The 25073-nt window shown below is 50.8% G+C and overlaps 2 protein-coding genes across 5 annotated transcripts; one reads left to right on the top strand and one right to left on the bottom strand.

Moving 5' to 3' along the window:
- Positions 1-10939: 10939 nt before the first annotated feature.
- On the bottom strand, positions 10940-11940 carry LOC136470514 (uncharacterized). The gene is made up of 3 exons (XM_066468340.1): positions 11763-11940; positions 11460-11618; positions 10940-11382 (listed from the first exon to the last, which is right to left on the bottom strand). Exons 1-3 carry the CDS (start codon positions 11938-11940, stop codon positions 10940-10942), a joined length of 780 nt encoding a protein of 259 aa, XP_066324437.1.
- Positions 11941-17274: 5334 nt separating this feature from the next.
- LOC136477973 (nuclear matrix constituent protein 1a-like) lies at positions 17275-23699 on the top strand. 4 transcript variants are annotated; one of them, XM_066476276.1, is made up of 9 exons: positions 17275-17436; positions 17737-17936; positions 18656-18865; positions 19328-19581; positions 19678-19948; positions 20055-20138; positions 20557-22667; positions 22774-22966; positions 23163-23699. In XM_066476276.1, the coding sequence occupies exons 2-9, from the start codon at positions 17799-17801 to the stop codon at positions 23367-23369; spliced, it is 3468 nt and encodes a 1155-aa protein (XP_066332373.1). In that variant the 5' UTR covers positions 17275-17436; positions 17737-17798; the 3' UTR covers positions 23370-23699. The 4 variants fall into 4 exon arrangements, with proteins under 4 accessions (XP_066332373.1, XP_066332375.1, XP_066332374.1 ...); XM_066476278.1 differs by having other exon boundaries at positions 17731-17936; XM_066476277.1 differs by having other exon boundaries at positions 17691-17936.
- The last annotated feature ends 1374 nt before the right edge of the window (positions 23700-25073 follow it).

Here is a 25073-nt window from a genome sequence, read left to right as displayed (position 1 = left end):
GAGGAGTGCGTAGGATCGATAATCCCTACGTTGAAGCCAGGTGGATCTCTAGTTCCATTAAGCAGACCCTTCCAGCTTGCTCGTGTGCCTCGACACAGGATCAATTTTTGTGTCGACATATGTTCTGGCATGCCCTGGTGGGACCCCACAATCATCATGGCAGCTAACAACAACAACGACATCCTTATGGTACCTTATGAAGACCTACCTAATAAAGATAAAGATGTCATTAGCAAAGCCTATAGAAGAGTTCTAGTTGCATGGGCAGATAGATGTAGATGAGACTGAAGACATGCATTTCTTCACTAGAAGCTATAAATAAATCTGTTCATGATGCCATATCGAACCATAATGAAATTTTCTTGAACACATTCCACAACACCATAAAGGAGGTATTTTATGGGTTTCTAGTTGATCAGGTTAGGACCGGCTTATTACAACATTCCTATATCTGTCGACTCAAGGGACTAATCAAGCTGGCACTAGCCATCAAGAAGCAACACTAGCCTGATAATGATGATGTCCAGACAGTTTAGAGTTCATCTGAGCAAGCTTAAGGTGCTACTATGAATCAGATACAGTATAATCCTGGATCGTCAGTGCAGCATGTGCAACAGCCAGTAGGGCAAGGTCAAAACTAGATAATTAATTTTGGCACATCAGGTCATATACCATCGTCGGCCCAAAAAATAGCATCATCAATTCAAATGATCCATAGAGATATAGATCCTAGTGTCTATAACCTAGAGACTTAAAGCGGCAAACCAGCAAAGGACCCAGCAGATAGAGATTCCACAGGGGTATCATTATGGCACATATTATAACACCCTTCACATGATTCCAAATCCAGGGTATCAAGGCACATGGGATTTTAATCCGCAGATGGGTCAGCAGGTGCAGAGAAACCCAAATTCTAATGCATGGTAATATTTTACTTATTTTGATCCCTATAATTTTCCTTAGAAAACATCATTTATTAATAGATAAATAGAAATACCCTATTTCAATCAAGTTTACTATAAGTTTATTATTTTTCCTAGCTAGAGCATATCAACACAAGACTAGCAAAATTGGAATCATAATTTTATCACATTCCTTGCTTAAGTTACACATTTTACAAGATTGTAAACATTCAAAAAGCACTTATTTAGCTATATTTTATTCACCTAGAAAAGTACCAGAAACAGTGTATCTCATATTTTTATAAAATACTACACTTCATAAGGAATCCAACAAAATTTGATTCACCAAAATTGGACATTTCGAGCTCTAGATATGATTTTCCAAAGTTAGTACAAAAATCTAGAAAATAGATAGCAAAACCCTAAACTGTACTTCGCTGACATAGGGGACCCATGGGTCAGCGGACCCCACATGTCAGTGAACAAAAAATAGAGCACGATGGTCGACCGACGCTATCTCGCCTGACTGCATACTCTCCGGTGAAACCAACCCACCTACGTGTTCTACTCACTAACCCGCGTCAACTGGTATCGGTGGTGGCAGCATGAACGCACCAGAGCTACCTCGTCGCTGGCCATGGTGGCACTGACAGCGCTGTGTGGTGGTATGTCGATCGCTACTAGGACACAGCAAGGCCTGACACGAAGAGCACAAGCTCCACGGTGACCAAGCGAGTCTACCGAGGCTACCTAGGCTAGGTGGGACACGCCGACGAGGTCTATTCACGTGCATGGTGGCGTGGCGGTGAGAGCGCGGCATCACTGGTCGTCGTGTTCTATGCTGGTGAGACAACTATTCACCATAACGTCATGCCACAAGCAAGGACACATCCTAACCAAGCTCTAACATGAAGAAGAAGGAGGAGGGTGCAAGTGAGCCGAGCAGCGGCGAGCTCGTCGTGAAGGCGACCATGGAAGCCGAGGTTCCAGGCGAGGACAAGAGCGATGATTTCGCCCTCATAGTAGCTTGTCTGGCCCTGCTACTTTGTCAAGGAGGTAGAGAGGAAGATGGCAGTAGTTACTGACTAGATGGAGACTGGTAATGGTGTAGTGGCACGAGCTCTAAGCGACAGTGGAGCAGCGCTAGTGGCTCGACGGTGCTCGGTGCTTCCGCGGCGAGCACGAGAGAGAGCAACAGAGAGGGAGAGAATGCGAGCAGTGTGAGTGAAACGAGCAGTGTGGCTTCTCCTTAAGCTGCACGCCAGCCCGCTGCGATGAGGGCCCGACGCCGGCAAGCGGATGGCCATGCGGCGGCTAGGTGCTGCCCTGGTTGGCCACCCATGGCACATGACTGAAGCCATCAGAGCACCGATCGAGCGACTAACAACGCCAATTAAGCCCTTCCAATCTCCTAAACCACGGCGAATTAGTGCAGGACGCTAAAACAAAAATTGTAGAGCTACATACCAGCTCCAACTTTGCTTGACTGATCTAGGTCTAATTCATAATGGTTAGCAAGTTACAACATCACCAAGTCAGGCACGTCGAACTGAAAAAACAAATTTGACTTAGACAAATTTCTAAGTTACAAAACAGTGAAATGTTGATTCTTGTGAGCTCTAAATGACCAAGTTAGGCACTGAATTAGCTCATGACTCAAAAATAAAAGTTGTTACACTACTTGAGTTTCTACAACTTTGTTTTAGGGTACACAGCCATGCAAAGTTTCTAAAGTGATGTTCAACTCCAGTAAAACATACAACTTGCAAATGATGATTTACACTTATCGGGGACCATAAAACGGGGTACCCCGAGCGTACACCAAAAGAGTCACTTAAACCCTATCAACAACAAAGCTAGAAGGTAAGCTGTGGGTTAACCACTGGCCCCGTCCGAGCCCACCGGCTCTCCACCTCGCCTTTAGCCTCGCACGGGAGGTCTTGACACCCTGACGAATCTCTGCCTCGCGCGAGGCCTCTCGCAGGATGCCTCGATAAGGAGCCCAATCTCTATCTCGCCTGAGGCCCCGTGCGTACAGCGATTCACCGTATCGCTCGAGGCTGGCTTGGTAGTAACCCGTCACTCCCGCCTCGACCAGTCTTTCCAACAACGCGTCACGTCCCATTAATGCGTCAACCACTCCCGCAATCTCAGTCGGACGATGGCTCGACACCATGGAGTGGCCAACGGGACAAGGAGTCACATCAACGTCATACCGGCTAGGACAAGGTGTGGCGGCGATTACCGGCCACAGTGTTCTGGCGCAGTGCCCACGATCAGCGCCTGCACTACACTGTGCCCCATAACCCCTGCCCTGAAGACAACGCGGCATGGGAAGTCTAGTCCGGGTCATCATCGCCTCAGAATCAGCGTACAAGATCAACCGCTCCCTCCGAGCCTGGCACTCTACGTTGGGGCCTCGGCTATCTCGAGATTCACATCTGCCGAGACCCCCCCCATGATGGTTCGGCCTAGGTGCCAACCGAGCCTTGGTTTTGCGTGCAGTCAACCTATAGTGACCCACACGCCGACCACCACACCCGCTTCGAGGTAGCCCTAGAGCTCCCATGACGCATAGGGTCGGATGTGACCAGCACGTTGCCCCAGTACTTCAAGGATAGACCACTCCGATGACCACGCCGCCACAGGAACAGGCTACAGGGCTCGGACACACCACCTCCGTTCGCATGACACCATGTAGTTAGCACACGTACTACCCTTGTCCCCCTTTTAACTACAAAAGGAAAGGACCTAGGCCGTTTCTAGGGGACGAACATGCGCGCGCACAAGCAATACTCTATAACACGCGCGCTTCCCTGCTGCCTGAGAGTAACGTCTCAAGCAGCCCGCACCGCTCCATGCCGAGACCTAGGACTAGCTCCCTCTCTCACCCAGCTTGTAACCCCCTACTACTAGCACTTTGGTGCAAGGAATACAAGATCGACCTCTCAGATTGGACACAGGGCACCGATTGCCTGAACCAGTATAAGCCTTGTGTCTCTTTGCATCACCATCCCAGATCGGGAACACACAGTACAAATTTACTAGTTGGTTAAGGACCCCCCGGTCCAAAACACTGATAGTTGGCGCGCTAGGTAGGGGCCTCTACGTGTCAGTTCTGTCATCCCTACAAGCCCTGGATGGCAGACCCCGTATGACCACTGTGTCTCGGCATGGTGATCGGGTTTGGGAGCCTAGAGTTTATGTCTCTGGGGCATGAGTACAACATGGTGCTCCTCACCCCCCGAGCCCCACCGACCGATGACGACACCATGCACCGGCAGCCTAAGCGCAGACGGCGCCTGGGCGGCTGCACTCGTTGTGCTCGCCAAGCACGACACGGGCAGGACCAGCACGACATCGCACAAGCTCAGGACGGCGTGCCGTGCTCCACCGGTATCCCGCACCCAGCTATTGGCATAGGGTCCCTAGCCAGGGACTTGTCTAGCCTAAGCTTGGACAAAGGAGAAACGCCAGCGATGTGCGGCGATGCCCCGTCGTCAAGCTCCGCTCCACCACTCTTGAGGAGCCAACTCCGGCGAAGTAGGGTCTGGCAATGGCACCACCCCATACCCCTTTGGGTTGAGAAATGTCGCCACCTCCTACGCTTACACCTATGCTTCCGCTCATGCAGATCCCTCAGGACGCCGCTAGTGTTTCGCCCTTGACTTCGACACCACCGTGTCGACCCACACCCACGCTGACTCCTCGGAGGAGGACGAGGCATGGGCCGGAGCAGATTTCTCCGACCACCGTGACTGTGAAACCATGCGCCACTTCTTGGCCGCGAGCGACTACTGCTTCGGCTACTCTAACCCCGACGACGAGGGTACTTACGACCCCACTCGCGAGTGCTTCCACATCGGGCTTAGGATGCCACGGACGGGCGAAGAGGACGAGGGGGCAGGGAGCCATTCCTCGCTTCACCCGGGTGCAGGCACCACCACACCTCCGCGCGTTGTCCTGTCGGCAGCGCAGAATGAGAGCCTCGCCCCCACATGACCTCAACGCCCAGACCTAGAACAGCTCCATGAGCTCCAGGCCAAAGTCGAACAAGACCGACTCCTCCTACAGCAGCTTCGAGACACTCTCGAGCAGGAGCAGCGAGGACGTGGCGAGGGCGGAGGAGCCCGACAGAGGGCCCGCGACGTGCACCACCGCATCAATGATGATGAAGGGGCGACGAGTCCGCAGCAAACTCCGGGATCTCCTCGAAACCACTGCGATGCAGCAACCCGAGAGTTTTGCCTCTTGGTGGCATGGGAGCACCTCGGACCTACCCATGGCACCGCCTTGGCAGAATAGGGAGGCCCTAATACGTCCCGAGCCCACTCGAGCGCTAACAGCCCACGGGGTCCCCTTGCAGCTCGACCGCCTCGGCAACCAACGTGAGGTGTAGGGAGACCATGAGGTGGTCAGCAGGTGACGGTGCCACGATAATGAGGGACCCGCCCGAGGCTACCATCCACACCGAGGTGGCCATTATGACAGTGAGGAAGACCGCAGTCCTTCTCCTGAACTGCCTGGCCCTTAGGTCTTCAGCAGAGCCATCCGTGCTGCTCATTTCTCGGCCCGGTTTCAACAACCAGCCAACCTCACGAAGTATAGCGGTGAGACCAATCCCGAACTCTAGCTTGCCGATTACCGTCTGGCTTGTTAGCTAGGTGGTGCGAGCGATGACCTGCTCATCATCCACAACCTCCCCTTGCTCTTGTCAGACTCGGCGTGAGCCTGGCTCGAGCACCTTCCTCCCTCACAGATCCACGACTGGCATGACTTGGTTAGGATCTTCATCGGGAATTTCTAGGGCACATACGTGCACCCTAGAAACTCCTAGGACCTTAAGAGCTGTCGCCAGAAACCGGACAAGTCTCTCCAAGACTTTATCTAGTGCTTCTCTAAACAGTGCACCGAGTTGCCTAGCATCGGCGACTCAAAAATCGTCCAGTCTTTCCTCTCCGGCACCACCTGCCGAGACTTGATCTGAGAGTTGGGCCAGAATGTGCCGTGCTCGGCCACCGCGCTCCTCGATGTCACCACCAACTTTGCCTCGGGCGAAGAGGCTATTGGGGCCATCTTCCCCGAGAATGACGCCAAGGGGAAGCGGAGGGACGAGGCCCCCGAGGCCTCGGTTCCCCACCTCCCCAAAAGAAAGAAAAAGGGTTGCCAGGGGAAGCAGGCCATCCTCGAGGCCGATCTGGTCGCGGCCGTAGAGCGCAAGAATCCCCGAGGCCCCAGGGGCCCTAGGCCCTTCGACGACATGCTTAAGAAACCCTTCCCTTACCACCAGGGCTCGGTAAAGCACGCCCTCGAGGATTGCTCCATGCTGCGGCGTTACTACGCTAGGCTCAGGCTCCTCGACGACGACGCTAAGCAGAAAGGCACCGGCGACTGGGATGATGACAAGGACGACGGGTTCCCCAAGGTACATAATGCCTTCATGATCTTTGGCGGACCCTCGACGTGCCTTACGGCGCGCCAGCAAAAGAGGGAATGCCGAGAGGTCTTCTCGGTCAAGGTGGCCACTCCCCGATACCTTGACTGGTCTCAGGAGGCGATCACCTTTGATCGAGAGGACCACCCCAACCATGTCCCGAATCTCGGGCAGTACCCACTCGTCATCGACCCGATCGTGGGCAACACCCGCCTCACAAAGGTGTTGATGGACGGAGGCAGCGGCCTCAACATCCTCTACACCAGCACCCTGGAGCTCCTGGAGATCGACCGGTCGAGGCTCCGGGGCGACGCCGCACCTTTCCATGGCATCATGCCAGGGAAACACACGTGACCCCTCGGACGCATCGACCTTCCTGTTTGCTTCGGCACCCCCTCTAACTACCGCAAGGAGGTCCTTACCTTTGAGGTGGTCGGATTTAGGGGAACCTACCATGCCATCCTGGGGCGGCCGTGCTACGCCATGTTCATGGCAGTCCCCAACTACACCTACCTTAAGCTCAAGATGCCGGGTCCCAATGGCGTCATCACGATTGAGTCCACGTACGAACATGCATACAACTGCGACGTCGAGTGCATCGAGTACGCCGAGGCTCTCGTGGAGGCCGAGACCCTCATCGCTAACCTCGACCGACTCGGTGGCAAGGCGCCTGACTCCAAGCATCGTGCGGGGACATTCGAGCCCGTGGAGGCCATCAAGCTCATCCCGGTTGACCCCGCCTGCCCCGACGACCGGGCGCTGAGGATCAGCGCCACCCTTGACATCCAATAGGAGGCCATGCTCGTCGACTTCCTCCGTGCGAATGCCAACATGTTCACATGAAGTCCCTCGGACATGCCGGGCATACCGAGGGAGGTCACCGAGCATGCCTTGGACATCCGGGCTGGCTCTAGACCAGTGAAGCAACGCCTACGCCGATTCGACGAGGAAAAGCGCAGGGCCATCGGCGAGGAGGTGCAGAAACTCTTGGCGGCCGAGTTCATCAAGGAAGTGTCCCATCCAGAGTGGTTGGCTAACCCCGTGTTAGTCAAGAAGAAAAATGGGAAATGGAGGATGTGTGTAGACTACACCAGTTTGAATAAAGCCTATCCAAAAGTCCCCTTCCCATTACCTCGAATTGATCAAATCGTTGACTCCACTGCGGGGTGCGAGACCCTATCTTTCCTTGATGCGTATTCTAGCTACCATCAATTCAAGATGAAAGAGTCTGACCAGCTCGTGACTTCTTTCATCACCCCATTCGGCATGTACTGCTACGTGACTATGCCTTTCGGCCTTAGAAACGTAGGGGCCACGTACTAGCGGTGCATGACCCAGGTCATTGGCGACCACATTGGGCAAATAGTCGAGGCCTATGTGGACGACATCGTGGTCAAGTCCAGAAAGGCCAAGGATCTCGTCAACAACCTGAAGATAGCCTTCAAATGCCTTAGAGGGAAGGGCATCAAGCTCAATCCCGAGAAGTGTGTGTTCGGAGTCCCCCAAGGCATGCTCTTGGGATTCATAGTCTTAGAACGCGGCATCGAGGCCAACCCAGAGAAGGTCTCGGGCGTGACCAGCATGGGACCAGTCCGAGACCTCAAGGGAGTGCAGAGGGTCATGGGATGCCTTGTGGCCCTAAGCCGCTTCATCTCGTGCCTCAGTGAAAAAGGCTTGCCTCTGTACCGCCTCTTGAGAAAATCCAAATGCTTTTCTTGGACCCCCGAGGCCGAAGAAGCCATTGCCAAGCTCAAAGCACTGCTCACCAATCCTCCCGTCCTGGTACCGCTGGCCAGGGACGAGGCCCTCTTACTCTATGTCGCCGCAACGACCCAAGTGGTCAGCGCTGCCGTAGTAGTAGAGAGGCAGGAAGAGGGGCATGCCCTACCCATCCAACAACCTGTCTACTTCATCAGCGAAGTGCTCTCCGAGACCAAAACACGATACCCCCACATCTAGAAGTTGATCTATGCCATAGTCTTGGCCCGGCGCAAGCTACGTCACTACTTCGAGTCTCACCCAGTGACCGTGGTGTCATCTTTTCCCTTGGGAGGGATAATCCATAACCGGGAGGCTTTGGGTAGGATAGCCAAGTGGGCCATCGAGCTCATGGGGGAAGCCCTGACCTTTGCGCCTTGAAAAGCAATAAAGTCTCAGGTCTTGGCTGATTTTGTAGCAGAGTGGATCGACACCCAGCTGCCACCAGCTCAAATTCAGATGGAGTGCTGGACCGTGTACTTTGACGGGTCCCTAATGAAGACTGGGGCAGGCGCGGGTCTGCTCTTCATCTCGCCCCTCGGAGTACACATGCGCTACATGGTTCGGCTCCATTTTACTGCCTCCAACAACGTAGCCGAGTATGAGGCCCTCATCAATGGCTTGCAGATCACCATCAAACTTGGAGTATGGTGTCTCGACATCCGGGGCGACTCGCAGCTCGTCGTCAATCGGGTCATGAAGGAGTCAAACTGCCTCGACCCCAAAATGGAGGCGTACTGCAAGTTGGTACGTCGCCTGGAAGACAAGTTCGATGGTCTCGAGCTCAACCACATCGGGCAGAAATACAACGAGGCCACAGACGAACTGGCAAAGATGGCCTCGACACGGGCTCCAATCCCCCCGAATGTCTTTGCCAGGGACCTCCACAAGCCTTCCATTGATTACGCCTCGATAGCGGAAGAGGGCCCACCGGCCGAAACCACCACGGGGCTCGATGCCCCCTCCACTGCCGAGACTCTTTCGACTGAGCCCAAGGTCATGGAAGTCAACACCGGGCCTCCCCAGACCGACCAGGATATGGATTGGCAAATCCCGTTCCTTGATTGGCTTGCTCTGGGAGAGCTTCCTAGCGACAGGACCGAAGCCCGACGACTTGTGCGACAAGCCAAAACTTACGTCCTCTACAATGGTGAATTATACAAGCGAAGTCCCTCCGGTGTCCTCCAACGATGCATCACTACCGAGGCAGGTTAAGCCCTACTTTGGGACTTGCACGTAGGGGCCTACGGGCACCATGTGGCGCCTCGAACGCTCATCGAAAATGCCTTCTGCCAAGGGTTCTACTGGCCGACAGCAGTTGCCAACGCCACCAAGTTAGTACGTTCCTACGAGGGATGCCAGTACTATGCGCGGCAGACACATCTCCCAGCCCAAGCCCTGCAAACCATTCCCATTACATGGTCGTTTGCTGTATGGGGGCTCGACATGGTCAGGCCTCTGCAAAAGGCCCCTAGGGGCTACACCCATCTACTGGTAGCAATCGATAAATTCTCCAAATGGATCGAGGCTCGTCCGATCAATCAAATCAAATCCGAGCAAGTAGTGCTATTCTTTACTGACATTATCCACAGGTTTGGGGTCCCTAACACCATCATCACCGACAATGGGACACAGTTCACCGGCAACAAATTCTTGACATTCTGCGATGACCACCACATCCGTGTGGCCTGGTCGGCTGTAGGACACCCAAGGACCAACGGCCAAGTAGAACATGCCAACGACATGATCCTATAAGGCCTCAAGCCAAGAATTTACAACCGGTTGAAGAAGTTTGGCAAGAAATGGCTCACCGAACTCCCATCGGTCATCTGGAGCCTGAGGAACACTCCAAGCCAAGCCACGGGGTTCACGCCTTTCTTCCTGGTCTATGGAGCTGAGGCCATCCTCCCCACGGACTTGGAATATGGTTCCCCAAGGCTACGGGCCTACAACGAGCAAAGCAACCGCACCACCTGCGAGGACGCCCTCGACCAACTAGAGGAAGCCCGAGACATCGCGCTGCTGCACTCGGCCAAATACCAGCAAGCCCTACGGCACTATCAGGCCCGACGCATTCGAAGTCAAGACTTGAAGGTAGGCGACCTGGTGTTGAGGATGACACAGACCAACAAGGGCCGCCACAAGCTGACCCCACCATGGGAAGGGCCGTACATCGTCGCCCAAGTGCTGAAGCCCGGGACCTACAAGCTAGCCAATGAGAGGGGCGAAATCTTCACCAACGCTTAGAACATAGAACAGCTACGTCGCTTTTACCCTTAAATTTCCAAGCATTGTATATATTGTTTCTTGGAATACAATTGAGAAGCGTTCTTTAGTTGTTCTAATTTTTCGAGAAACCCCCCGAGCCCATCGTGGGTCTCGGCAATACAATAACACTATAAGGGAGACTCGGCTCTGCCTCCGTAGAATCGAGCCTCCCTTGGGGGCTAGATGGGGGATTCCCCCCTAAGTCCCACGCACCATTTTTTAGTCGTTTTCAAAAAAAATCCTACGCCAAACCCTCTAGCAAGCTCTGACGAATCGGTTGCGAAAACCCCAAGGATCGAAAGCCCGTCTCAGGGCCAGAAGGCCGGTAGAGTCGTGAGATGGCCTAAGCCTCCGGGCTATGGCGCTCCCTCACCACCTTTCGCCCAGGGGACGGCTTAGGCTCCAAGGAAGTTTTTTGAAAAGAAATCTGATCAGAAACAACAAGAGGGAAGAGGCTCAGAAATATAAGACAAACGATTAAGAAACACGAGTACTTTAAAAGAAAGGCCTCGACGGCCACAAGCATTACGATACAAAGTTAATTCCTATTCTATTTACATGGCCTCTTAGGCCCAGGTCAAGGCTTAGGGCCTCCAGAATTGGCAGACGGCGGAGGAGCGACCACCTCCTCTTCGAACAGCTTGGCCAACGCCGTATCGGAGCCCTCCGCCGCCTCCATCAGCTTCGCAACCACCTCGCTGTCCTCCTCGTCATCATCGGGTAGGATGTAGCCATCGCTGATGGCTTGGAGGTCAACGCCTATGTAGTGCGAGGCAATGACGGCCAACACGCGCTTGACGCCCGTATACAGCGCTCCTCGGAGCCGCTCGCGCACTTGACCGCTCAATGCAATCAGACAGCTCCCAAGGGAGCTGCCTGATTGAACCCCCTCGACCTCCAAGGCCTCGCAGGCGGTACGGGCGGCACTCTTCAGCGCCTTGTGCTCCTCGATCTTGGTCTCGAGCACCGCCTGCACCGCGACAGAAGCCTCAGCTGCCCGGGTAACCTCCGCCTCCGACTCTGCGCCACGAGAAACGGAATGGGGTTGAGCGCAAAGGAAAATAAGCCAAATAGGGACAGAAGCCTACGGGACTCACCCTTGGCCTTCTGCTCCCAGCGTCGGGCCTCGACCCGAGAGGCCTCGGCTTTCTCCTTCCAGCGCAGGGCCTCGGTCGGGGAAGCCTCGGCTTTCTCCTTCAGGCGCTGGGCCTCGACCCGAGTGGCCTCAGCCACCCTGGAAGCCTCTCTCCCTAGCTCTGCATCACACCAGAGAATGAGGGGGCGAATACAAGAAAAGCGAATAAAACGAGAGGAATAGGACTCACCCTCAGCCTTTCCCCTCTAGACCACAGCCTCGGTCCGAGAGGCCTCAACCACTGTAAGGGCCTCATCCAAAGCGCCTTTCGTCAGCTGGTGCGCACTCTGCTCCGCTCCTAACTGCCCAGCAAGAGCCTTGCCTGAGGCCGTGGCTTCTTCGGCTCGAGACCTGAAGGCATCCCGATCACCGGTCATGCAGGTGAGCTCCTCCTCCAACTCCTTGACCCGCGCCGCCAGAGGGGCGACCTGCTCCTGGGCCATGGCCGCCTCGACCTTCGCATCAGCACAACAAAGGTGGAGGTCCTCCACCTCTGCACTTCGTGCTGACAGGAGCTCATTAGCGCCGGCAAGAAGGCCCTTCTGCCAATGAAGCTAGTCCCAGACGTCCCTCTCCCACCGGAGAAAGACCGACTTCCCAAGGGACCGGGTCTCGAGCTCCTGGGGAAAATAGAATAGGGGTCAATCCCTACAAAGAAAACTCAGAAAAAGACCACCGCATGAGAAAAGAAAGCACGAACCTAGGCGACTCCGGGCAGATCATCGGCCACCACGGACAGTGTTGTCCATAATGACCGCTCCGCCAGCTGGCGGAACTGCTCGAACGTGTCCCAGCACCCACCCTCGGCCACGTCCTCGAGGGTAAACAGAGGCTCCAACTTAGGGTCCTCTCGGCTCTGCCATAGGACACGTGGGTGATCCCACCCGTGGGGCTCGGGTCGTACCCGCGCGAGGGCCGAGCTTCCCTCGCCCAGGGTCAGAACCGGCTGTTCCACGGCACCGGCCACCTCGGCGTTGGCCATCTCCTACGCCCAGGAAGTACACCATGTCGCGCCCGACCGCTGCAGTAGCAGGCGTCGTTCCGTCTCCCTAGAAAATTGCATCAAAAGGTGCGCTAGCCGTTGTCGAGCCGATGGGGGAGACATCCCCCCCACCCTATTCCTTTTAGATGAAGGAACTGGGCGCTGAGCCTATTATGGTCTAGGGGTTCAGAGGCTAGGCCCCTAAGGGTTTTGACAGCCACCCCAGGGCAATAGAGTCAGGGACGACCGCGGGCGAGCCCACACGGGGCCGAGGCCTAAGCAAGCGAAACACTTGGGATGCCCCTAAGTCGTGTCCGAGACCGGTAGAGAGGTCTCCGAATGGGATCCCACCGTAGGGAGGCACCGAGCCACCGGGGCCCAGCGAATGGCCTCGGCACCCACTAGAGAAACCCTCTGGTACTCTTGGAGTGCGTCTATGGACCACTAGCCGACCCCTAGCGAATGGGTCACGGGCCTCCACTCGGACTCACTCGATAACAGCTCACCGGAAATGCCACCGCTCGTGCCCATCGAGGGTAGCTTGGCATATTCCAGCCCTCCTTCCAAATGAAAAGGAAGCGCGAGGGTCATACGAAAAGCCAGGGGAACCCCTGATGGCCCTCTTGCTCTATGCAGAGGCTAGGGGGCTCCTCCTGCAATCTTGCCGAGACCTAGCGACCCAGGCTCGTGTACGAGGGGGCTCGGCAAAACAACCCCTCCTTCCGAACGAAAAGGACGCGTGAGGGTCGATTCAAAAAGTCAGGGGAACTCCTGACGGCCCTCTCACTCTATGTAGAGGCTAGGGAGCTCTTCCTGCAGATATGCCGAGACCCCGCGACCTAGGCTCGCACCTGAGGGGGGCTCGGCAAACAAACCTCTCACTGCGTGAGGGGCGTACAAAAAGCCAGAGGAACTCCCGATGACACTCTCACTCTGTGCAGAGGCTAGGGGCTCTTCTTGCAACCTTGCCAAGACCCTAGCGACCTAGGCTGCACACCTGAATGGGCTTGACAAACAACCCCTCTGTCCTGAATGAAAAAGGATGTGTGAGGGTCGAACAAAAAAGTCAGGGAGACCCCTGACCGCCCTCTCGCTCCGTGCGGAGGCTCGGGGGCTCCTCCTGCACCCAAGACAAAGACAAGCGACCTAAGCCCGCGCCAGAAGTTTCGTTACAAACATGATAAAGGGCATCGAGCCCGTTATGGTCTAGGGGTTCAAAGGCTGGCCCCCCTAAGGTTTCGACAGCCGCCCCAGGGCAACAGAGTCAGGGACGACTATGGACAAGCCCACGTATGGCCAAGGCCCGAGCAAACGATCGCTCGGGACATCCTAAGTCATGTCCAAGACCGGTAGGGAGGTCTCCGAATGGGATCCCACCATAGGGAGGCACCGAGCCATTAGGGCCCAGCGAATGGCCTCGACACCCACTAAAGAAACCCTCTGGTACTCTTAGAGTGCGTCTCTAGACCACTAGCCGACCCCTAGCGAACGAGGCACGGGCCTCCACTCGGACTTACCCAATAATAGCTCACCGGAGATGTCACCGCTCGTGCCCACCGAGGGTAGCCTGGCATATCCCCCCTCCTTCCGAGCGAAAAGGAAGCGTGAGGGTCACACAAAAAGTCAAGGGAACCACTGATCAACCTCTTGCTCCATGCAGAGGCTCGAGGGCTCTTCCTGCGACCTTGCCGAAACCCCGCGACCCGAACTCGCACTTATGGGCTCGGCAAATATGATAAAAACTTCTCACTCAATACGAAAAAGCCCCTAAAGGAGTGAATCCACTCCTCCAGGGCCTCGGGGGCTACACCCGGCGGGTGCGCTCATGCGCACCCACCGAAACCTCAAAAAACAAAACACGATCCCTACAGGAGTGGCTGCAAGCCGAGTCTCAACAAACCCTCGGGGAGAGTGCTCGCACTCCCCCTAAGGCTCGAGGGCTACTGTTGGGGACCATAAAATGGGGTACCCCGAGCGTACACCAAAAGAGTCACTTAAACCCCATCAACAACAAAGCCAGAAGATAAGCCGTGGGTTAACCACTGGCCCTGTCCGAGCCCACCGGCTCTCTGCCTCACCTTTGGCCTCGCACAGGAGGTCTCGACGCCCTGACGAATCTCCGCCTCGCACGAGGCCTCTTGCGGGAGGCCTTGACAAGGAGCCTAATCTCCGTCTCGCCCGAGGCCCCGTGCGTACAACGATTCACCATATCGCTCGAGGCTAGCTTGGCAGTAACCCGTCGCTCCTGCCTCGACCAGTCTTCCCAACAACGCGTCACGTCCCATTAATGCGTCAACCACTCCCGCAATCTCAGCCGGACGACGGCTCGACACCACGGAGTGGCCGACGAGACAAGGAGTCGCATCAACGCCATACTGGCTAGGATAAGGTGCGGCGGGGATTACCGGCCACTGTGTTGTAGCGTTGTGCCCACAATCAGCGCCTGCACTACACTGTGCCCCGTAACCCCCGCCCCGAAGACAACGTGGCATGGAAAGTCTAGTCTGGGTCATCATCGCCTCAGAATCAGCGTACAAGATCAACCGCTCCCTCCGAGCCTCGGCACTCTATGTCGGGGCCTCGGCTATCTCGAGATTCACGTCTGCCGAGATCCCCCCACGATGGTTCAGCCTAGGCGCCAATCAAGCCTTGGCTTCACGCGCAGTCAACCTACAGTGACCCGCACGTCGACCGCCACGCCCGCTTCGAGGTAGCCCTGGAGCTCCCATGACGCACAGGGTCGGATGTGACCAGCACGTTACCCCAGTACTTCAAGGACGGACCACTCCGATGACCATGCCGCCACAGGAACAGGCTATAGGGCTCGGACACGCCGCCTCCGTTCACACGACGCCGTGTAGTTAGCACACGTACTACCCTTGTCCCCCCTTTTAACTATAAAAAAGGACCTGAGCCGTTTCTAGGGGACGAACATGCGCGCGCACAAGCAATACTCTATAACACGCGCGCTTCCCTGCTGCCTGAGAGCAACATCTCAAGCAGCCTGCACCGCTCCACGCCAAGACCTGGGACTAGCTCCCTCTCTCATCTAGCTTGTAACCCCCTACTACTAGCACTTCGGTGCAAGGAATATAAGATCGACCTCTCAGACTGGACGTAGGGCACCGATTGCCTGAACCAGTATAAGCCTTGTGTCTCTTTGCATCACCATCCGAGATCGGGAACACGCAGTACAAATTTACTAGTTGGTTAAGGACCCCCGATCCGAAACACCGACAACACTATAGCTATGACTTAGAGGCCAAACTAGCCTTAGTCATGAATACCAAAGTTGTTCCTTGTGATATTCTAAACATGTTAAAGGTACTCTTAGGGTTCCATAATCATTTCATACATTGGTTACATGTAAACCCTATCAAATGCAAGGCAATTTAGTGACAGCACATGCAATGTAAGCCAACATAGAGATAATAATTGAGATGCTCATGCTCATGCAATGCCAAGGCTAAATGCAAGCTTAACCCTAGGGTGTTACAACCTGGTGGCACCGTCCAGCAGGTGCACACGGTATTACAGGGACAACCCTCGGCATTGCAGTTGACTTGAGCGCCTTACCTTATCTGCTCCACCTACTCCCTAGGCCCACACCGAGCGAGCGTCCCTGGTCGGTCGTTCCCAGTCATCCCCGACCGTGTCGATCGAGAAAGAGAGACGAGTAAAGGTCTGGCATATCCTCGATCGGAAGAACAGGGTTGGAGTCAGATTGCGATCCCACCACGCCCAGGCCTTCTAGTTGGGGTTCCGACCAGGTCTCGAGCAAGACGGAGCCGAACCTAGGGGGTGGACGAGACGGAGCTCGTGGCCTTAGGCGAGACCCCTATGGCCTCGATGTCGGGCGAGACGGAGCCCAAACCTAAGGAGTCGGGCGAGACAGAGCCCGTGGCCTTGGGTGAGACCCCCGCGGCCTCGAGGTCGAGTGAGACGGAGCGCGAACCCAAGAGGTCGGTGAGAAGGAGCCCGCAGCCTTGGACGAGATGGAGCCCGAACCCAAGGGGTCGGACGAGAAGGAGCTCGCGACCTTGGGCGAGATGGAGTCCGAACCCAAGGGTTATAATACATTTCATAATTAATGTAATGGTATTTATTTGATATCATAAATTTTAATATTTTTTTATCAATAATTAGTTAAAGTTAAAATTCTAAAACATGACACCGTGTCATGCTCTACGAGCAGTTCTATTTTTTTATGGGATACAATTTGAACGTATATAACCCACGTATTCCTCAATCACACCCAACGTGACAGTTTTAGACGGCGGAAGTACCGAACCACGCTTTCTAAACTTCATTCAGGGCCTGTTTAGTTCCCAAAAAATTTTGTGCAGTATCCATCACATCGAATCTTGCGGCACATACATGGAGTACTAAATGTAGACGGAAAAAAAAACTAATTGTACAGTTATGTGAGAAATCGCGAGACGAAACTTTCAAACCTAATTAGTCCATAATTAGACACCAAATACAAACGAATATGCTATAGTAGCCAAAATCAAAAAAATTTTGCATCTAAACGTGCCCTCACATCTCGGTGTCAGGCTGACAGGTAGTTGCATCCACTCACATCGACGTCCTCGTTAATCCTCAAATAATACTCCAATGAGAGTTCCCCAAGTCGTATTCAAATGATCACGTCATCGAAAACCCAAAGTCTGAGGGGGTATCGTGGTCATTTGCCGCACCGCACGCTCCCTCGCGAGCACCGCGTTTTGCCCAGCCGCCACGAATTTACAAGTCTACCCCTCAGCAAAGCACACACCTCTTCTGTCCCCTGCTGCCGCCCCCTTTCCCAAATCTGGCCGCACGACGCACCAGCCACCAACCGGACACCCCCAAAACTCGAAGCCCAACCCGAGCGCCGGGTCCCGTACATCCCGCGCGCTCGCCCCCCTCGCCTCTGCGCCGCGTCCGGCCGCCGGTAGCGGGCGGGCACCTACCGGTGAGCGCTCTCCCCACAGATCCGTTCAGTTTTCCATTAGCTTGGTTCTTGGGTTCTTGTGGTTCTTGGGATTACGAGGGTTTCTGTCCTGGGGGTTCAAAAATTCCGACTTGGAAGTCCTCAGTAGGGCCGCTTCCTGGTTCTTGGTAATGCCATAGTTTCTTGTTGCTTTGGGTGTGGTTTTGTTGGATTTTCTTGATAATTAGGGTTTCCTTTCGTGGGTTTCTTGGTAACTAGGGTTTTGGTGGATGCAGCTCGGTTTTGGTAACCCGCGTGTTCTCTTGGCTTCTGGAGTTGTAGGGAGGGAGAGTAGCTTTTGGTTCCTGGATGATCTGCGAAGGAATTGGGAGCAGGAAGGCGTGATGTTTACTCCGCAGGGCAAAGGATGGACCGGCTGGTCGACGCCGACTGCGACCAACCAGCGGAGCGGTGGTGGCGCTCCTGCTGCGTCGGCGCCCCTTGGAAAGGGGAAAGGAAGGATCGCCGAGCTCCAGCAGGAGGTTTTGCTCAATCATTACCTTTTTCCCCAGTCATTCATCTTCTGTGTGAATCTGATTTAGTACTAAATTTCTCTGCTCCTTTTTGTTACTGATTACTGATTGTTTTGGAACTGGGACTCTCAAGTAGGTCCTGCTATTTTATCGCCTGTTTCTATATCATGTAGTCAATCTGTAAAAAAGATGAAAAAACAATTTAATTTGTAGACATCCAACTTTCACTGCTGAACGAGGTGCTTTTTTAAAGTTGAGTTTGGTGCTTACATGAAATTATTGCAGCATTGCCTAGACTGGTAACCTCTTAAGAAATAAGCCATATTTTAAATGGCCCACTGAAGGCACAAATAAAGCATCACTCCTGGGCTCTGATGGTATTTTGATATCCCTAAAATCTTTTTGCCATGTTGGTATTCAATAATTTGAAATTTTATACCTCTGTTGTAGAAATTTTACCTTTGTGCGCAATTTATATATTCAATGATTAGATTCTCTGTTGTATAAAGTGAACTGTAGCAAATTATACTATTTCAATGAAGGCACGCCAACACCTATTCAAGTGTCTCGTTGCTTCTCATTTGGTACAATTTTGATTTTGCATCCAATTTCTTGTTTTTCTTGTGAAAGGTTATTTGCTATCAGGGCACTTTAGAGCTCCAGTTTTTCTGGCTTCCGTTCATTATCATAATAGTTATTTAATTGTGTATTCATCTGCATATCTGCAGTTGCATGAATATCAGTACAATATGGGGCTTCTTTTGATTGAAAAGAAAGAATGGGCAGCAAAATTTGAAGAAATCAGTCAAGTGCTGACGCAGAAAGAGGAGATATTGAAGAGGGAACAAGCCGCACATCTTAATGCTATATCAGAATACGAAAGGCGGGAGGAGAACATTCGGAAAGCACTGGGTGTTGAGAAGCAATGTGTGGCTGATGTGAGTTGGTTTATCTCACAGATCTTTTTTCTTGTTCTTACAGCTCCATGATCATTAATCTGATTTGAAGAGAAGCCTTTAGTGAAAAAGAGCGAAGCGAAGTATATCTATAACCTTCTGTGACAATTGAAAGGTTTTTGGAACGGCCAATTCTGGTCATGTTCCATGACATGATAATTGTAAAGGTGACCTTTAATAGCCACAATGATAAGAAATTGTTAGGCATCAATTTACCCATATTGTAGTTTTTTTTTAAAATATATTAAACATAATTCTGTCCCTGGTACAACATTATGCTTAATTATTTATATGCTCAATGGTTGTATTGCTGTAAATGGATGTATAGCGCTTGCCTTTCCACTCTAGCTGTTATATTCCTTTCGTAAACATAAACTTTTGATGATATCCTAAATATTTCCTTGTAGCTTTCTGCTCTCCTTATTGTTTTGTTGAATGCTGCAGCTTGAAAAGGCCTTGCGTGATATACGAGCAGAGATAGTTGAGGTTAAATTTACATCTGAGAAAAAGATAACAGATGCTCAGTCTCTTGAGGCTAGGTTGGAGGAGAAATCCTTGGAGATCGAGGGAAAACTTCATGCTGCAGATGCCAAACTTTCAGAGGCAAACCGCAAGAAGTCTCAAGCTGATCGGGATTTAGAAGAGGCTGAAGCTCGTCAACGTAGGTTGGAGAAGGAGAAGCTGTATTTTGAGACAGAGTACGCCAGTTTTGCTATGTCTTGCAAATCTATGCTCTGTTGTGCTTGGCATGTGGTTAACTTGTTATGTTTGTTTAATCGTTCTAATACGTTTAGGCGGAAGGCCCGAGAAAAGCAACTCAAGGAGCAGGAGGAATCACTGCAGGAGTGGGAGAAAAAGCTCAAGGAAAGTCAGAATAGACTTAATGACTTGCAGAGATCTATAAATGAGCGAGAGGAGAGAGCAAATAAGAATGACCAACTTTTCAAGATAAAACAGGACGAACTGGAGGAGGCAAGAAAAACAGTGGAGGCCGCTAAAGTTACTCTGAAAGTCAAAGAGAATGATATTAACAAAAGACTAAATGAATTGCATTCACAGGAAAAGGTAATTAATTGATTAGCATCTTATTTTCTCTGTTTTTCTGATTTTCGTGTGTTGATTTTTAACAGTTCAAGACATTTGGTTTGCTCAATTCTGATTTGTTTTGCAGGATGCTGACTCAAAGCGCAGTGCCTTGGAAGAGCGGGAAAAAAAGTTGGTTGAGAGAGAGGCAAAGGTCACTACTAGGGAAAAGGTAAGTGCAACAGACTGTCTTCCTCATTTTGCTACTTCCAGTTAATACCCTCGATGAAACAGTCCACTGCTCTTGGTCTGGTTTGCTCGTTGTACCTTATGAATTTATGATTTCCTGTATATGGTGTAATCACTTGTAGGCACCTTGTAGTTTATGATTCTTGAATTGCCTAATGTTTTGTTTTGCCAACCAGTGAAGTTAAACTCAACTGGGTTGCCTTTGTTCTTAAGGTCGCTTTAGCGCTTGCCACTGTACTTCTCAAATAGTTTTCACTATATGCTGTTTCTTTTCTTATCGCATGCAGTGTCTTCTATGAATCAATCTGCACCAATCATCAGAATGTTTTGGGTGGACTACTATTTCTTTACCTTTTCTTCCCCTTCAGTGGACTGATCTAGCTCTCTCCCTTGTGTTCCAGGAGGGGCTCCAGAAGCTTCTTGAGGATCATCAGGTGGAGCTTGAATCCAGAAGACGGGATTTCGAATTAGAACTAGAGAGGGAAAGGAAATGTTTTGATCAAAAGATGACACAAAATGAAGCGGATTTATTGAAAAGAGAGAAATATGTTAAATCTTTGGAGGCTAAACTTTCTAAAAGTGAGCAGGCATTGAATGATAAGAAGAAATCAATGGAAAGTTTGCAGAATGATCTTGATGCCAAATCCAAGGCTCTGAAGAGGTGGGATGAATCATTGAAAAATGATGAGAAAAGATTACTGGAAGAAAAGCAGCAACTGAATCATGAAACAGAGCAATTGGAGACATACAAATTGGAGCTGGAAAGGATCAAATCAGCATTAGAAGCTGAAAAGGAAAGAATATCAGAAGAGCAGAATAATCTGAAACTCACAGAGCAAGAGAGGCAGGAGCATAGCTTGCTGACGGCAAAACTTAAGAAGGAGATTGAGGAATACAGAATGCGAAGCAACTCCCTATCTGAGGAGATGGAGGATTTGAGGAAGCAACGGCAGAAATTTGAAGAAGAGTGGGAACAGCTAGACGAAAAAAGAGCCCTCCTAGTAGAGGAGGACAAAAAGCTGAAAATTGAGAGGATGAATTTAGAACGGTGGCGTGACAATGAAGAAAAAAGGTTAAATGATGTGAAGCTCGAAATGGATGAAAAATACAAGGACCAGCTGGAGAGTCTTGAGCGTAAGGAAAAGGCTTTGACTGATGATATAAAGCACAAGCAAATGGAAAATGATGAGTTTCTGAAGGGAGAACGCGCTGATCTGCAACGTAAATTGCAGCTGAAACAGCATGAATTGGAGATGGAGATGGAGCAAAAACAAGCAAGTAAAGAGAAGGAACTGGAAGAAAAGGAAAATGAGTTAAATAAGAAAATGGATTTTGTGGAAAATAAGCTCCGACATGCTATTGAGTTGAACGAGTCCAAGATTCAGAAGATATTAGTGGAGAGAAGGGAGCTGCAGATGGAAAGATCATTACTGCTAGAGGAAAGAAAGAAACTGGAGACTGACAAGGCAGATATTAGAAGGGATATTGAGAGTCTGCATTCACTGAGCAAGAGTTTGAAGGAACGCCGAGAAAAATATAACAGGGACAGGAAACACCTTATCGATCTATCTGAAAAGTACAAGGCATGCAAGAACTGTGGGATTTCTATTTTTGAGGTATCAGATTCTCTTCTTCTTAAAGACAGTGCTGAAATTGAACATCCCAGTTTGGCTGTTGAGGGAGATGATCGTGCCTTGACCACTGATACATCAGGTCTAGATACAGGAACCCTTGTTAATTCAGGTGGTCCTTTTTCTTTGTTACGGAAGTGCTCAACGCTTTTCAAGATCTCCCCTAGAAAAAAAGGTGAGCAGTCATCAGAGCAACCAGCAGAAAAGAATATACCTTTTGGCGCAAGACTTGAGGAAGCAACACAGAGCGATGGAGATTATGAGCCAACTCCTATCTATGAGATAGCCCATGATTCTTTTGATGCAGAGGATGAGCTCCCTTCTGATGGTGGAACCAGGGAGAACGAAGACTCTGAAAGGCATGACATAGCTGATGATGCTCAGATGGAGTCTTCTGTTGGTGTAGCAGATAACAGTATAGATATTCTTGGCACTCAGTCCTTTGATGGAACTAACGACATGGCAGTTGAAGCAACTATTGCCTCTGTTGATCAAAATGGCAAGGATTCTGCAGCACCTGCTGAAGCAGGTGTACAGCCTGAAACATCAAAGCAAGGTCGGTGCCAACAAAACCGGAGAGGCAGAGGGAAAGGTGGTGTGAAAAGGACACGGTCCGTTCGTGCTGTAGTTGAAGATGCTAAAACGATACTTGGTGAGACGTTTGAGGAGAAGAATGATGGTCAGGGAGATAAAGTCATGATGGGTGCTACACGAAAGCGGCGGTTTGCTGGAGCTACAATAAGTGAACAAGATGAAGAAGGCAGCGAAGCACATTCGGAAAGTGTTTCACTTGGAGGGCAGCGTCGCAAGAGGCGGCAAGCTACTGGGGCAGTGACAGAGGCCCCAGGAGAAAGACGTTACAATCTGAGACACAGTAGAGTGTAAGTATCGTTATTGGTCCCTAATTCATCATATCTATGTGGTGCTTCGGTTTTTGTTTCCTGATTGTGTATCAAACTAATACTTTTGCGTTGCATTGTTCCAAAGTGCAAATGCTGCCGCCGCAACAGCCCAAGCTGACAAAAAGAAATCTGCGAAGGCAGGAAATAAACATACAGTAGAAGCTACTGCTGATGACACAGAAGGAACCTCAAAGGTTGACGAGGAACCTGCCCCTGAGAGCAAGAAGGCCTCTGAATCTGCAGACTATGGCGCATCCGAGTTGCACGAGTTTTCCCAGGTTACCCTTTGCTGCTGTGCTCTGTACTGCCCACATGTACTGCCAATGCTGTAGCTACACATGCCTTCAGGCAATCTTTGAATTGTTTTTCAGTATTTGGATATATTGGTCATTTTGCGCCATGTGATATATAGGCGTATAGCACATATGGGGACCAGAGCCCAGATCTAACTGTAACCTTATCTTTTTGTTTTAGGCTGAAGTTGGTGATGCCCATGCCCCTGTAGAGGGTGCTGGTGAGGAAGATGGTGATATTGTGGATGGCCAAGGTGCACTGCCTGATGCGCCGATGACACCTTCTGGAAGTGAACTTGGAGCAGAACAGGAAGATGAGAACGATGATGATTCAGAGAGGCGAAACCAATCAATCAGCAAGAAACTATGGTCATTCTTCACTACATGACGGCTGAAGATGCCGCTGAATAGGTTATTTCTAGCTTTTGTGCTTTTGATTCATGATACCCCATTCTTGGAACTGGAGGGCGTGTGCTTTTGGTGATTATGTACTAGATTTCCCACTTGATTGTGCTTCTCTCCCGTGTAATTGAAATATACTTGTAGTAGACAGCTTGATGGCATTCACAGAAGTAGCTGGTGAGATGTACAATGGTGATGATGATATGCCCTGTAACACCAGTAGCTTGGTTTGTAATTGTTGTTCCTTTTACCCCGGTTCGGGTTAGTTACTTCGTTGACCTTACCAGTGTAGTGAATTTTGTCGTCCGGGGAAATATTTTAGTGCTCTGATGATGGTCTAAATGTTTGTTCGCTTATTGCAACTATACAATATAAATTAGAATGCCACAAGAGTTTCTGCCAGTTGCAGAGGCTTTAACTACATTGGTGGGTAGTGTGGTGCGGTACCCTGGAACTCCTTCCATCGTAAATCAAGTATTTTTTAGAATATAGTACCATACTTTTATATCTAGTTAAACTTATTAAAATTGTTTGACTCCTTTAAAAAAGAAGAATTGCATTTTTTTTTGGATGAAAGTAGTAAGGAGAAAGTGTAGCGTGCTGTACTTTTTTTTTACCCTCGTATTAAGTACAACTGTAGAATTTGTTCGGATACAGACACACACCACCACACATACGCATATCTCACACACATAGTATATGAACAAATCTATAACTATACTTAAATAACGAACGCAGTTAAGAGATACTCGAAGATCACTAGACTCTGAGTATGACGGACACGTCACTTCCATTATGGCACATTACGCAAGAGGCAACTGGAATTATTAATCTCAGAGACGAGCGCGAGTCCGGAGCTGGAACGCTGGTCGGCACGAAGCAAGCCACATGCTCCTGCCATATAGGAACTTGAAAGTCTTTGGTATCCGAGGACTTGGGAGTTGGGTCCTGCGTGTACTACTCTGGAGCTGGTTTCTGATCGGACCTCCCTGGTAGAGGCACTGTTAGCTTGTAATTCGTATTTTTGAATTTATTTTTTTAATTAAAACAGTATTTTTCTCTTACAATAATCAGTTGGAACCATGTTTTAATTTGTTTTTTCAACGAAGCAAACGATGTGAGAGTGGTAGAACGTCGACGATCGAGTCCTTTCTGGGGCCTTTCAGGCTTTACACGGACACGGCTAAGGAATACCCATGCAGGCCATGCTGATCTGTTTTCCTTCGTCTGTAAGGCATGGGCCGCCTGAGGCGATACCATCTCAATCCTAAATCATGATATCGATATATTTTATTTCAAAAATTCATTTATGTGGCTTGAGATCACATGCGGAATAAGGAGTATCTGAATATCCAATCCAACACAAATATAATAACAAATAACATTCCTTATCATTAACCTGTTCGCTTGGCTAATAAACCATGGATGTTGGTTAATTTGTTGTGAGAGAAAAAATATTATTCGTTGATTTAAAAAGTACGGCTTATAAACCAAGCGAACAGGATCTATGCTGCATAAGTTAATATCACTTTGCAAAGTATATTATCCCTGTGACTAACTTATACAGTATTGTTGTTATATTATACTACTCTCTATTTTAAATTATAAGTCGCTTTTACTTTTTGTTCATGTAACAGTGGCGAATACCATTGTATTTTAGTACACAATATCTTTGCTTGTAAAACTACGC

The sequence above is a fragment of the Miscanthus floridulus genome, chromosome 8 (genome assembly GCF_019320115.1).
Source record: "Miscanthus floridulus cultivar M001 chromosome 8, ASM1932011v1, whole genome shotgun sequence".
NCBI classification, from domain to species: Eukaryota; Viridiplantae; Streptophyta; class Magnoliopsida; order Poales; family Poaceae; genus Miscanthus; species Miscanthus floridulus.
This window is presented reverse-complemented; position numbering and strand designations above follow the sequence as displayed.